General features: G+C 39.1%; 1 protein-coding gene across 4 annotated transcripts in view; it reads right to left on the bottom strand.

Annotated features, from left to right (window-relative positions):
• Window positions 1-14,523, bottom strand: part of LOC126035439 (probable global transcription activator SNF2L2) — a 247,371-nt gene that overhangs the window by 147,010 nt on the left and 85,838 nt on the right. For 2 of the 4 annotated variants that reach the window (XM_049793992.1, XM_049793993.1), the window contains exons 1-7: window positions 10,273-10,322; window positions 5,134-5,169; window positions 4,710-4,840; window positions 4,449-4,509; window positions 3,018-3,118; window positions 2,525-2,672; window positions 464-627 (exon numbers count right to left, since the gene is read on the bottom strand). In XM_049793992.1, the coding sequence (XP_049649949.1) occupies window positions 464-627; window positions 2,525-2,672; window positions 3,018-3,118; window positions 4,449-4,509; window positions 4,710-4,840; window positions 5,134-5,169; window positions 10,273-10,302 (671 nt within the window). In that variant the 5' untranslated portion in view covers window positions 10,303-10,322. Of the gene's footprint in view, window positions 1-463; window positions 628-2,524; window positions 2,673-3,017; window positions 3,119-4,448; window positions 4,510-4,709; window positions 4,841-5,133; window positions 5,170-10,272; window positions 10,327-11,026; window positions 11,198-14,523 lie in introns of those variants that run through there. The other 2 variants (XM_049793996.1, XM_049793994.1) reach the window with 2 other exon arrangements.

The raw sequence follows: 14,523 nt of genomic DNA, 5'->3' as shown, positions 1-14,523 counted from the left end.
TTTTCTCCCCCATCCCACTGGGATTAAGCCACAAGAAAGAGAAGGAAGAAAGAGTTTTAAAATAACTAATGTCTCAAGTTTCAGCTTCTCTCTTTTAGAAACTTTAAAAGGTTTCTAGAATGGGGAAAACTACAGGCATGTAATATTAAAAAAAAAAAAAAAGTATCATTCCTCTCTCGTGGCTAATGTGAGGAGTAAGTAACAGTGAAGTAGGACATACTATATAGCATGCCAGCAGAGTGAACAGCAAAATTAATGAAACAAAGTGCTTTTATCAGCCATCTGGTCACCTTTCCAATGCTAGACAGTCAGTCAGGAAGAAATAATCACAGACTAAATTCAGAGTACACGCTCAGTGCAATTCCAAGATGTGCCTCATCTTGTCATTGTGTGAAAAAAAAGTACATGTTGCTAAGAAATCAAACTACAATACAAAGAATAATAGCAGAATGAGTTTACTTACGAAAGGGGAACAATGATGAGATAGGGGCCATTGAGTCTTTTGTGTTCCATCAGATAAGTGATGAGCGCAATAGTCTGTATGGTTTTTCCTAGTCCCATTTCATCAGCTAAAATTCCATTCAAATTGTTATTATAGAGTGAAACCATCCATTCCAGGCCCTGGAGCTGAAATGAATAATCATTTCAATTATTTGAAATCCACAGAGGTAGGTAGTACTAATATTACAGAAGCAAGGTTCTTACTTAGATGCTGTTTTTCCTTCCACGGTACTATGTGCATGCAATTCCCAATATGTCTTGGAAAAGGTGATATGATTTACATCTATGTTAAAGTCATCACCACTATTTAGGGCTAGTGTGGCCCATGCTACAAAGTCATAATTTATACATACTGAAGTTTTTTTGTACTGTAGGCAGACTAACACTGCCGCCCATGCTTCAGGTTTCTTAACACCACTAAAAGATTCTATTTGTTAATTTAGACACTGTCAAATTTAAAACCTTTGGAGTAAAATTTCATGTCAGATCTCTGCCTCAACTAAAATTTTCTCAAAACCAAACCTATCAAGTATCATGCACTAACCATAAGACTCACATTTGGTTCCACTTCACACCCCCTGACTGTATCACTAGCATCTTGAAACTCTTGTAGTACACACCCATTTAGTGTTTGCTGTCCACAATTCCATGTGTCAGAAGAGGTCCACTGGCCAACTATGCCTGACATGTAGAATCCCAGAGCTTGGAAGAAGCCACAACAGTGTAGTAAGCAGTATCTACGTAGCTGGGCTAGCTAGAATGCACACTCACTCTATCACATCCTAGCACGGTGACTATTTCCTTGTCACACAGTCTTCTATGCATGTACATATCACATTATCCCATACAAGTGTAATCTAGACACATCCCCACTTCCATGATCCAGATGTTTGATGAATCTCATGCATGGGGAGAGAAGTAAATTAACAGGTCTGAGAAAGTTCAGCTAAGAAGTATGGGGAAAACATTGTACGTCAAAAGTAATCCATTGTATCCATGAAAATTTATACAAAATAATACAGCCAATCTATCAGCTTCACACATATGCTGATTGATTTATATTTAGGTACTAAATTCTCTGAAGACTGTTTTTACTGAACTCAGGGCAACAATAGTCAAGCAGAACTTTTTCTGCAATTGTCTCCCACTTACAAGTGGCTGCAGAACTGATAATAGAGAAACTCTTTCCTGTGTCATTAATCACCCCTTCACTGACGTACTGATGTGCAGAAGGAAGAGGCAGCCTAACTAAAGTCAAGAATGAAGAACACATGAAAAAGGAAAAAAAAAAAGAGAAGGAAAATGGGGCAGGAAAAAATGGATAAGATCTAGCGGATATTGAAGGGCATAAGAGTCAAAGGGAGAGTGATAGGACAAGAACCAAAACCAGGCCTCAACATGCCTGCTGTAAAGCTCTCTGGAAAAGTGTGCATCGTATCTGTAACACTAACAATCTGTATATAAAACAAATATTGTATAGAACAATTTTATCAATTCAGTCACTAGAGATCCACACTGAGGTGCTAAAAGCTCAAATTGTTAAATTTTTAAAAATTAAAATAAGAAAAAGATTATTTAAAAAATAATAAATTAAAATTAAAATAATGTGCAAAAATCCAAATACTGGATTGATAGGAAGGAGAGCAAAACCAAAATACTACTGGTCTGCAATGAAAAGAGATGTTTACAGGTATATATAGAAAGTTGGTATTATTCAAGCAGTATGTATGAAATTTGATCCAGGATAGAAGACTACATTCCATTTCTCCATATGATCATCAATTTCTAACCTAATAGATATCTTGTGTTTCTGAACACATTTTCAAACAGTTTGTCATTTTAAGTACTGTAATGAAATATCTAGGATAAGGCAGTCTTAAACATTTTAACATGCTTTACTCAATGAAAAGTATATTATATAGAGGCCTGGCCATTATTATGTAACTGTCAGCTGTAGAGCAGGGTATTATTTTGAATAAAAGGGTTTGGAACTACTTAAGCTAACTCCAACTATATTTCTTACCTGATAATGTTTTAGTGTACCATTAATAAGAAGAGAAGACTGCTTCTCTACCCTCTCTATGATTGCATGAGCAACAGTGTAGTAGGACTGAGACCCTCTAGCACTATATTGCATACTGTATTCATCATCCACATCTTGTTTGGCTGTCCTGGAAAGCAGACAAAGAATAAATGTAAATTCCCACAAATACATATATTTTTCAGTATAGTTCACTTATTTATACAAGTGGTAAAGAGGCAGTAGAAATTCTCAACTGTGAGAAATTCACCCTTAGAAGAATGCACGTTACTTTTTAAGTAGTATACAAGTACTACCGAGTGCTCATATCCCTTCTCCTGCAGATGCATGTCACAGGCATTACAACAACCAGCAACTCATGGTAATCTAGAGCAAGCTAATTTTGATAGCCCTGATAAGAAATCACCATTCATGGGTGGGGGGAGGAAAGAAAAAACAAAAAAAAAAGAAGAAAAAGGCAGAATCCAAAGCTCACTCAATGATTTGTTTAGCATCTTTCTCAGAAACTTCCTCGCTGTTATGATCCAGAAGTATCTTCTCATCTGCTTCTAACCTACTTGATTCTTCTTCATCATCCTAGAGAAGATGGAAAAAGAACAGGAAAATGTTGTATTCTCCAATGCTACTCTGTCGTATCTTTGGCTAACAGTCACACATTTATTAACAGTTTTCATTGAACAATGCTTTATACTGACAGGAACCTAAACTAAAAAGTTCAACTGACAGCTATCTTGATACACTGCAACAAAACACAAAAAAAAGATTTACATAGATTAACTAATAGAAAGTCACAATACTTTAAGAAAAAATATTTTCCTCTTCAGTGTTCTCATTTATAAAAATCTTACTCTACCTGTCCTGCTCATAGAGCAGACTGATATTATGCATATGTTTGTATCATATTCAAGATGCACAATACTGTAAGACAGCTTAAAAAACTGGCATGAGCTCCTGCATTCATGCTGTTTTAAGCTTTTGGTTTATTATTTTTTTAAAACAGATTATATTTTTTATCTTTATGTATAGTTTCCCTTTTAGCTACAGCTTAAATGGATGACAAATGGGTAAATTTTTCTGATTTTACTGGGGGCTCTCTAACAATGCTTGAACCATTTGAAGAAAAGGGTGTTGTGGAATAGTTTAAATTCTTAACAATTAAACAGAGCAAAATATTGCTCTATAATATTGCATCTATCAAAGATGATATAAGCAGACAAATGAATGTACCTAATTATGTCTTATTACATTGGCCCTATTTCATCCCTACCGAGGAAAAAACCCACAAAATTACCCTGAAAGCTTCCAAATGCTGATGTGCCACTGTAAAAATGAAGGTGTATTCTAGTAAATGATCCTAATAAACCTTTGCCATTTACTGACTCAAAACACCCGAGTCAGAATCACACCACAATCAATAAAATTTGTCTTTTCTCATCCTCTCAATAGGCAATACTTCAATGTTAAGACTAGGAAAGCATTGCTTTCTGTAGAAAAGTATTACATAATGGATACAAGATGCATCTAGAATATAAAAGATGTTAACTTCATTCAACACAAAGCCACCATATGTCCTTTACAGAGGTGTATTTTAAAACAGGAACCTGCTTGCGTGTTCTGACATGATTATTTCATTATTTTTACTCTGATGATATGAGAGTGAAACAAGTTCTCTTTTCCCCTCATTCAGATTATCCGGTAGGCATTTACAGCACATATAAAAGACACGCTATGCAATGAGCATCACTGCAAAAAGGATGTATTTTGCTGTTTGTATTATGTTTAAAACAATTAGACACTTGCTACTGCTTTTCTTCAAGCCTATGAAAAAAAGGAACATACAGGAAAATAATGTGGGTTTTGCTCTACTGCACTACTAAAAATGAAATTTGAATAAAAGCACACCTACCTCCTCCTCATATTCAGAACCACTTTCATCTTCACTGTCTGACCTGGGAGCAACTTCATATCTATACAGAGAAGACAAAAGAATACGTATTAGAAATACAAAGGGAGGAATGGAATAGATTCAATACATTTCCTACTCGACTTACAAGTAATAAATTAAAAGGCAAATGTAATAGATAAAAAAGACAGTTTAATAAAAAATAACAATACAGTTGACACCCCCCAATAATAAAAATACCCCATTGGTTTGCTAGCTACTTACCCAGGGTTCATTTCCAACCAAGCATCTAGCTGACTTGCTTTTGGTGCTTCTGGTCCAAGAAGAACTTTGCCTGTTTCAGTGTGAGTCACTTTGACTGGAAGGTCACTCATCTGACTGCTCTCATCTATGGGCTAAAAATTCAGATGAAATTTTATAAGATAACTGGTCTTCCTGTGTTTGCCACAGTTAATGAAGAGAGCTAACAGCAACTGCAAAGTTATGACTCTGAATAAGTTAATGTGTTACTGAAGCCTCGGCTTCCCATACTGCTACCAAGTTAACACTAAGTCACAGTATTTCTGTGTGTAACATCTCTACATTTAATATCCACACATGCATCACAGTATTCCAAGTAAATGAATGGGAGCAGTGTGGAACAGAAGTAACTTGACGTCTCTGAAAGGAGAAAGTATATTATGCTTACAGTCCTTTCCCTCTTGCTGCTTATACTGATGGAGATCTGTAAGGAGAAAAAACATTGAGCTTTCAGCCTTTTTCTTTCTTTATGGATGAAGAAATGGAGTTATAAGTTTTTAATTAACTTTTAAAGTAAAGAAGGCCTAGTTAAAGATTCACTGTCCTGACTCCCTTTCACTTTGGTGATCTAACAAAAGAAAAACAGAACAAAATTACATCTCTGATACTTCTTTGGCCTGCTCAAACCACAGATTTTCTACTTTACAAACTATTTTGGCTAAATATCTTCTTTTTAATAATAATTAGCACAATAAAGAACCCTTTCCCAAAATATATAAACACAAAACTGGAAAAAAAAATTTGAACAGATATAAAGATGACTTACAGTGAGTATAAAACTTATTCCCCCTTCTATAAATGATTATGTTACAGCAGTATATGTACATTTTCCTGGTGCAACTGTATATACATTAAAGGATGTGACTGTACTTTTTTAACTACACCAGCAAAGATATTACTTTCATGTGTAGATAAGACTAAGTAATAAGAAGAATTTTCAAGTTGTATTTACACATAAATGAGTAAAAAAGGACATAACAATATAGCTCTTAATGAGGCAGCATATGTCCTCCAATTCTACTGAAAAAAAGAAAAAAAAAAGAAAGAGACATAACTGTTCAAAGAACAATATGGGAAAACCTTTCATTTTCAATTGCTTCTGAGGGACAAAGTACCTTCAGGTGTCTTGAGAAGCCTTTGTGACAGTATATTTTACCCTATGCCAGAAAGGGAATTGATGTGCAATGTCAATAGTGTATTTTCTAGTAATGAGATGATATAATCCGTTGTGCTTATAAGTGCATTTTGAAAAATAAATAATTTACTATACACAGATTTTTATCTCAAGAAAAACATTTGGTTTTAAGTGTCTGCAAAGCTCAAAAGGATTTTTCAGCATACTCAGTGATAGATTCAATGTACCTTTGTTGTAGATTTCCAATTCTTTGAAGAGAAACAAGTTAGCACCAATGTTAATCCAGACTGGATAAAATCCTGGTTATAAAAAAACCTATGGCAATGGTATATGACTTCTCCAAATTCCTTCGCTCCTATGTACTGTAACACAGAGCTCCCAGTTTGTGCCCAGGCAATCCACTGACCCACAGTCATGTTGGCTGAAGCAGAAGTTCAGATCTGAAGCTGCAAGTATTAAACAGTAAGGTTTGCCCAGCCATGCCTAAGGGTGAGTCAGGCAGGAGCTGTGAGCAATGAGGAGGAGTAAATGAGCTTGATTAGCAGACAATATCAATGGCTTCTGAATCAATTGAACCCTCTCCTGAGCCAGCTCAGGGATAGCAATACCTATGATAGGCATGGGATGAGAATGCATGATCATGCAATTCTCCTTCCACACATGACAGTACAGTCTCCTTCTATGGACAGCTCCCAGTACATAGAGAGAGCTAGGAAGAGCTGGTAGCTCTTGATGCTGCTCTGGGTAGGATTTCCAAGGTAATGCCTCTCTAGAACCTCTCTTTTCTTCTCAGGAGGAGAAGTCATATACCACTCTCATGACTCAGACCAGGATTAACAGCCATCTTTTATTCTCTGACTGTACTGCCCCAAACAGAGCTTTTAAGAGGTCCTTTTTGTTAACACATGTAAATCTAACAAGACTCCATAAGAATCAATATAAGTTTTTTATATAAATATGGGGACTGCACATAGCAAGAGAGAGAGAAGTAGAAGAAAAGAAGAAAGGAAAGAAAGGAAGCAGTTCCAAACCCGAAACCAGACACCTTGACTCCACACTCCACAAAACTTAAGGACAGGTATAGTTCTCCTCACTTTACTCATGAGAAAGTGAAGCTCGCTCTCTCTCACACACACTCTCTCATAGTCTTTCTTTCTCTTTTCCTGATGCTCACAGACTTCTGTCTTCAGTCAGTCATCCTTGTTGTAAATTGCTGTAAATTGTAATTGGATAATCTTCCAGATTCGGGGGGGGGGGGGGGGGGGGGGGGCTTTTGTCAGACGAATTCCTGGAGATATAGCCTCTATTTGATGAAATGGAGAGTTGGTAAATTAACAAAAGACAAACTGAAGATATGATTCTTTGTTCATAGTAGGAACTATTTTAAAGGAACAAAATAGACTACTGAAGGAATTAGTGGATGTTACGGCAGGAACCCTCTCGATCATCTACCAAAGGTCTTGGGAGTCTGGGGAGGTCCCCACTGACTGGAAGCTAGCCAATGTTATTCCAATTTACAAGAAGGGTGTGAGGGAAAACCCGGGAAACTACAGACCTGTTAGTCTAACCTCAGTACCTGGAAAAATTATGGAGATCATACTGGGTGCAATTGAAAGGCATTTAAAGGACAATGCAATCATCAGGCATAGTCAACATGGGTTCACAAAAGGAAAGTCCTGTTTAGCTAATTCAATATACTTCTATGATAAGGTCACCTGCCTAATGGATGAAGGGAAGGTGGTGGATGTAGTTTTTCTGGATTTTAGTAAGGCTTTTGATACTGTCCCTCACAGCATACTTCTGGACAAGTTGTCCAACTGTGAGATGAGCAGGTACATGGTGCGCTGGGTGAAGAACTGGTTGAATGGCAGGGCTCAAAGGGTTGTAGTGAATGGGGCTACATCTGGCTGGCAACCAGCCACCAGCAGTGTTCCTCAGGGTTCAAGGCCAGTTGTGTTCAATATATTTGACACTGTCTCTCCTTGAGAAGCTGGTGTCTCATGGCTTAGACAGGTGTACTCTTCGCTGGGTAAAAAACTGGCTGGATGGCCGAGCCCAGAGAATTGTGGTGAATGGAGTTAAATCCAGTTGGCGACCAGTCACAAGTGGTATTCCCCAGGGCTCAGTACTGGGGCCAGTTCTCTTTAATATCTTTATCAATGAGCTGGACGAGGGGATTGAGTGCACCCTCAGCAAGTTTGCGGATGACACCAAGTTGGGCGGGAGGGTTGATCTGCTTGAGGGTAGGAAGGCTCTACAGAGGGATCTGGACAGGCTGGATCGATGGGCCGAGGCCAATTGTATGAAGTTCAACAAGGCCAAGTGTCGGGTCCTGCACTTGGGTCACAACAACCCCATGCAGCACTACAGGCTTGGGGAAGAGTGGCTGGAAAGCAGCCCAGCAGAGAAAGACCTGGGGGTGCTGGTTGACAGCTGGCTGAATATGAGCCAGCAGTGTGCCCAGGTGGCCAAGAAAGCCAATGGCATCCTGGCCTGCATCAGAAATAGTGTGGCCAGCAGGAACAGGGAAGTGATTGTTCCCCTGTACTCAGCACTGGTGAGGCCACACCTCGAGTACTGTATTCACTTTTGGGCCCTTCACTACAGGAAAGACATTGAGGTGCTGGAGTGTGTCCAGAGAAGGGCAACAAAGCTGGTGAGGGGCCTGGAGCACAAGTCTTGTGAGGAGCAGCTGAGGGAACTGGGGTTGTTTAGTCTGGAGAAAAGGAGGCTGAGGGGAGACCTTATCATGCTCTACAACTACCTGAAAGGAGGTTGTAGTGAGGTGGGTGCTGGTCTCATCTCCCAAGTAACTAGTGATAGGATGAGAGGAAATGGCCTCAAGTTGCGCCAGGGGAGGTTTAGATTGGATATTAGGAAAAATTTCTTTACTGAGAGGTTTGTCAGGCATTGGAACAGGCTGCCCAGGGAAGTGGTGGTGTCACCATCCCTGGAGGTATTCAAAAAACGCGTAGACGATGCCCTTCATGACATGGTTTAGTGGGCATGGTGGTGTTGGGTTGATGGTTGGACTTGATGATCTTAAAAGACTTTTCCAACCTAAACAATTCTATGATTCTATGATTTATTAACGATCCAGATGCAGGAGTTGAATGTACCCCTAGCAAGTTTGCTAACGATACTAAACTGGGAAATGCTGTTGACTCTCTTGAGGGATGAGAGGCCTTGCAGAGGGATCTAGATAGATTGGAGCATTGGGCAATCATCAATGGCATGAAATTTAATAAGTCCAAATGTTGGATTCTACACCTGGGACAGCGTAATGCTGGACACAAGTATAGACTGGGAGAGGAGTGGCTGGAGAGCAGCCCTGCAGAAAGGGATCTGGGGGTGCTGGTTGACAGCAGGCTCAATAGGAGTCAGCAGCATGCCCTGGCAGCCAAGAGGGCAAACCGCATTCTGGGGTGCATTCAACACAGTATAACCAGCCAGTCAAAAGAGGTGATTGTCCCGCTGTATTTAGCATTGGTGCAGCCTCACCTTGAGTACTGTGTGCAGTTCTGGGCCCCACAATTTAAGAAGGATGTTAAGGTACTTGAATTCTTCCAGAGGAGGGCAACAAAGCTGGTGAAAGGGCTGGAAGGCATGTCCTATGAGGAGCGGCTAAGGACTCTGGGTTTGTCTAGCTTGGAGAGAAGGAGACTGAAGGGCGACCTCATTGCTCTCTACAGCTTCCTGAGGAGGGGAGTCGAAAGGGAGGTGCTGATCTCTTCTCCCTGGTACCCAGTGACAAGACGCGTGGGAATGGTTCAAAGTTGAGTCAGGGGAGGTTTAGACTAGACATTAGGAAGCATTTCTTTACTGAGAGGGTAGTCAAACACTGGAACAGGCTTCCTAGAGAGGTTGTTGATGCCCCATGCCTGTCAGCATTTAAGAAGCATTTGGACAATGCCCTTAATAAGATGCTTTAAGTTTTGGTCAGCCCTGAAGTGGTCAGGCAGTTGGACTAGATGATCATTGTAGGTCCCTTGCAACTGGAACTATTCTATTCTATAAGATACGTATGCTTGTACATTCATGTTATTGTATTTTCTTTTCTTTCAGGTAAGACTGAATTGATTAATATTGTGATCTCTGTGTGTGTCTTATGAGGACCTTAGCATGCACACTTGCTACCCTCAACCTTAGAGAATCTAGATGTGTAGGCACCTTTTGAACTAATTTCTGCAAATCAGTTTCATTTTTGCACTCTCTCTGAGTGTATACATGGCTCTTAGTCACATGCAAAAGCCCTACAGAGTACTAACTGAACAAAGAGGTCAAATGTCTGGCATACACTTTAATCTTTTACCATCACTATAAGTTATAACAAGCTCTGTGAAAATTAAACCAACTAACAACACAAACTAAAAAGGCTTGTGAAATTCATACCTCTCCATCAGGACCAAGACCAGATCCCATTCCTTCTGCATTTTCTTCTGCCTTCTATAACAGAGGCAAAACTATTATAGTCAAGCTATGAGCATAAAAACCATTTTATATGATGAACGCATTGTAGAGCACGAACAGTTTTTCACTTTGCATATTCATAACCTGGGCTGAATGCAAATAAAGATATTGATGGATGTAGGGGGGATACATATACAGGTACTACTGCACTCACAGCACTTAGCAGTATTAATGGGAAATCTACAACCCTCTTAGTTGCCTTGGTAAATCTGTGCCTGGTACATGGCTAGCCTACTGTATTTCTGGTCCAGGAGAAGCTACATCTGTACTTTGGAGGCACAGGCCATTTTCTCTGTTAAAAATATATTCTAAATTAAATGTACAGCTGTCTTGGAGATGGATAGAGGGGAATAAGTAATATTTTTTATTTCAGTCATTTCAAAATTGTCCATTTTTGCCTATAGGAAGTTTATCAGTAATTCAAATGTTTACAGCCCACAGGTTTCTAATCCCATCTTCTTCTTTCCATCTTTGGAATAATGGTAGCATGGGAAAAATACAGCATTTCCTACAACAGACTTCAGAGAAATATGAATTCATTCAATGTTAAGAATTTGGCAATGCAGATTTCAGACACTCCGATCTCTGTAAGACAACTGGAGGTCACTGCATTTACCAATGTTAAAATGGTATTTGAGAGGGAAGTGGGATAAAAATGTTAGGTTTAGCTACTTGCCTTCTTTTTTCTCCTCCTCTTTTTCTTCTCTTTGGCTGCTTGTGCCTGTTTGTGCTCCCATACCAGATTGGTCAGATTAGCCACATACTCATCTGTCTGCTGCAATAAGTAGGCTAGGCGTCTATCTTTCTTTTGGTCAATCAACTTGCGGTAGCCTTCTTCATCTTCAGCCTAGCAATACAGGACAAATATTATCCATGAGACAAATGTTCCTAAGAAGAACCTACAGTTGCAGTCTTAATGATGATGTGTTACCTTAAATATCTCCTGCTCTTGGGGGGGGGAGCATTCTACAACAGGACTGAGAAGAGAAAAAAATTCTACGACAGCACATCAGACAAGTTACAATGCTGGGAAACTGAGGCAATTGATAAGACACATTACAGAGAAGATTTTTCAAAAGCACGAAGTACAGTTATCCCCTATTCTCATAGAAAGATAATGGGACCCAGATGCCTAACTCTTATTTGGTCCTTTACCCAGTATAAGTAATAATCTTTATCTGTCAGGTGTTACCAAAAAATTTTGCTTAGGGCAGATTATGCATCATCTATCTACTCTGGTGTTGTTTCATCTTCCTGTGCAGAATCTGATGCTGGCCACTGTTAGAAACAGGATATCAGACCAGATCAGCCACATCTCTGAGTCAGTTCAGCAACTCCCATATCCTTACAGCACTGCATAAGTATGTTGTTAGGGCATAGCAGGAAATATTACTTATGCTTGCCAGAAAGATATAATGACATCTCTATGCATATCAGGAAATATAAGACAAGCATCACACAGCCCACTGCAGATCTTGGCCAAGATAACTCAGTGAATAAATTAATAATTGAAGAAGTATACAGGGCCTTATAAAACCAAACAAAAATAAGAAATATTTTGAAGACCATTACTTTCAATAAAAATAGCACAGTTGTGAAATATGAACAAACTCCTACCTTTCTGGAGACATACCAGAACTGCAGTAACCTGGCAAGAACTTGCAAGGTAAAATCCATTTTCAGCATTCAAGACAACAGAACTACAGTGCTCAAAAAGTAAGCTTCTATGACTATTACAATTAAATATAGTATGATTATAACCTAGTCAAGGTATTTCCTCTATACATACTATCTTTTTCTTGGTGAGATCTTTTGAACCATATCATGAACATTCTTGCATGCGATATATAAATGTTCAGGAATGTCCCTGGGACACAATCACCATTGCTAATCCTAGTTATCTAAGGACAATCTGTGTAAGGAATTTAACACTATTATTTAAGATGCTTTGGTTAAAAAGTATGCTATCATACTTTTAAACATAGCCTATTTTCCTAGGCTAGCCCAAGTGTCTGAGATGACATGAAGTATTTAGAAATTTCTAGTATATAGAAGAGTAACTTCTGGTTACACTGAATTAAAGTTCTGTAAAAACTGTAAGAACATATCACAGTTGGACTAAATTTAAACAGGGGAAATAACTCCACTAACATAACACACATAATTAGTGTCATTTTGGTTTGCTTTTCCATGAAAATTTAATTAAGCTTTTAGCAGGGAACAGGGTAAGTGCTTCTGACTGCAAAACCCAGTTGAAGATGGCTACTGAGTGCTGTGTCTTTGATAGCAGATCTGAGTCACAGGCTTTGGGTAAGAGGTTTTAGGAAGAAGCACTGGATATTAGTGTTTTGTGACATTTCTGGACATACAAATCCATCTTGTATTTATTAGCTGTGGACTTCTTTACCATATATCATATATTTCAGAGTGACATAAGCTCATTCACCTCAGAATCTAAAAAATATTTTTAAAACAATGAGACTTCTGTAAAGTCATCATATTTTTATCTGATAATTAACATTGTAACAGCTTGAACAGATAAACCGTTGGCAATTGTCTCTATTGATAGTGTAAAGATGCTCTATAATGTAGATTGGTATGTAACCTTGAGAAAAGCCATAGGGCCTAAACATTTGTTCTCTTCTGCAAGTCCTTCAGTTACATTTCATATGCACTTTTAATCCTCATTGGTGATTTAAAACCAAACTGTTCATTCCTTCTGCTTGGTGGGCATTGATTTTGGACAAGGATTAAAGTTTTATTTCATATCACCTTAAATATTTGGGGTTTTATTAGCACTGTGTTTCAATGAAAACGTGCCAATTCCCATTAACTTCTATGTTGTTGTTACACTGTGTCATTCAATTGCTGACTGAGAATCTATATTTTCCCTGTCACCTACTGTCTTGTAGGTTTCAACAATATAAAAAAAAGTATTAGAGTTACCCAGTGTCTGGTAGAAGTTTTTCAGAAGAAAATCAATCTAACACTGGTTGCTAACACACTTGTACATAAAAACTAATCTGTCTATATTTTAAATTCTAAGACAGAGATATTTTAACTCCTGAAATGTAAGTAGTCCACTGATGAATTCCACAGCATTCTGAAGAGACATGGTTATATACAAAACCATTATATCCTGTTTTTATAAAAAAAGTGCAACTGGTATTGTTCAGGTGCAAAGAAGGGAGAGAATAAGAAATAATAGCAGCAAGAGGAACTATAGCTGACTGCCATCAGTTCCCAGGAAAAAAATGCATATATTTACTGCTATTGGATATGTAAGTGTGAAAATACACAGTTTCTGAGTAATACCATAAAAAGTTAATCATAAGTAGCCTTCAAAACTATAATAGCTAGAAAGAATACACAGTACTTGTATACTAAATAACTTGAATATCTCTGCAATATTGTAAAAAATGTTGACATGACAAAGAGATTAAGTGATGTTATACAAAAGAGGCTGTGATATGCACGAATGACAAGTTTTTAAGCCTGTAGAAAAGTGTGGCGGACACCAGGTGCCTACCAAAGCTGCTCTATCACTCCCCCTCCTCGACTGGACAGGGGAGAGAAAATATAACAAAAGGCTCGTGGGTCGAGATAAGGACAGGGAGAGATCACTCAACCAATTACCATCACGGGCAAAACAGACTTGATTTAGGGAAAATTAACTTAATTTATTGCCAATCAAACCAGAGGAGAGTAATGAGAAATAAAACCAAATCTTAAAACACCTTCCCACCACACCTCCCTTCTTCCCAGGCACAGCTTCACTCCTGGATTGTCTACCTACCCCCCCTCCAGTGGCGCAGGGGGACGGGGAATGGGGGTTACGATCAGTTCATAACACGCTGTCTCTGCTGCTCCATCGTCTTCAGGGGCAGGACTCCTCACAGTCTTCCCCTGCTCCAGCATGGGGTCCCTCCCACAGGAGACAGTCCTCCACAAACTTCTCCAACGTGGGTCCTTCCCACAGGCTGCAGTTCTTCACAAACTGCTCCAGCATGGGTCCCTTCCACTGCGTGCAGTCCTTCAGGAGCACGCTGCTCCAGCGTGGGTCCCCCACGGGGTCACAAGTCCTGCCAGAAAACCTGCTCCGTGGGCTCCTCTCTCCACAGATCCGCAGGTCCTGCCAGGAACCTGCTCCAGCGCGGGCTTCCCACGGGGTCA

Source organism: Accipiter gentilis, chromosome W, assembly GCF_929443795.1.
Source record: "Accipiter gentilis chromosome W, bAccGen1.1, whole genome shotgun sequence".
Taxonomy (NCBI): domain Eukaryota; kingdom Metazoa; phylum Chordata; class Aves; order Accipitriformes; family Accipitridae; genus Astur; species Astur gentilis.
Note: the sequence above shows the minus strand (reverse complement) of the source record. Positions and strands in the feature narration are given on the sequence as shown.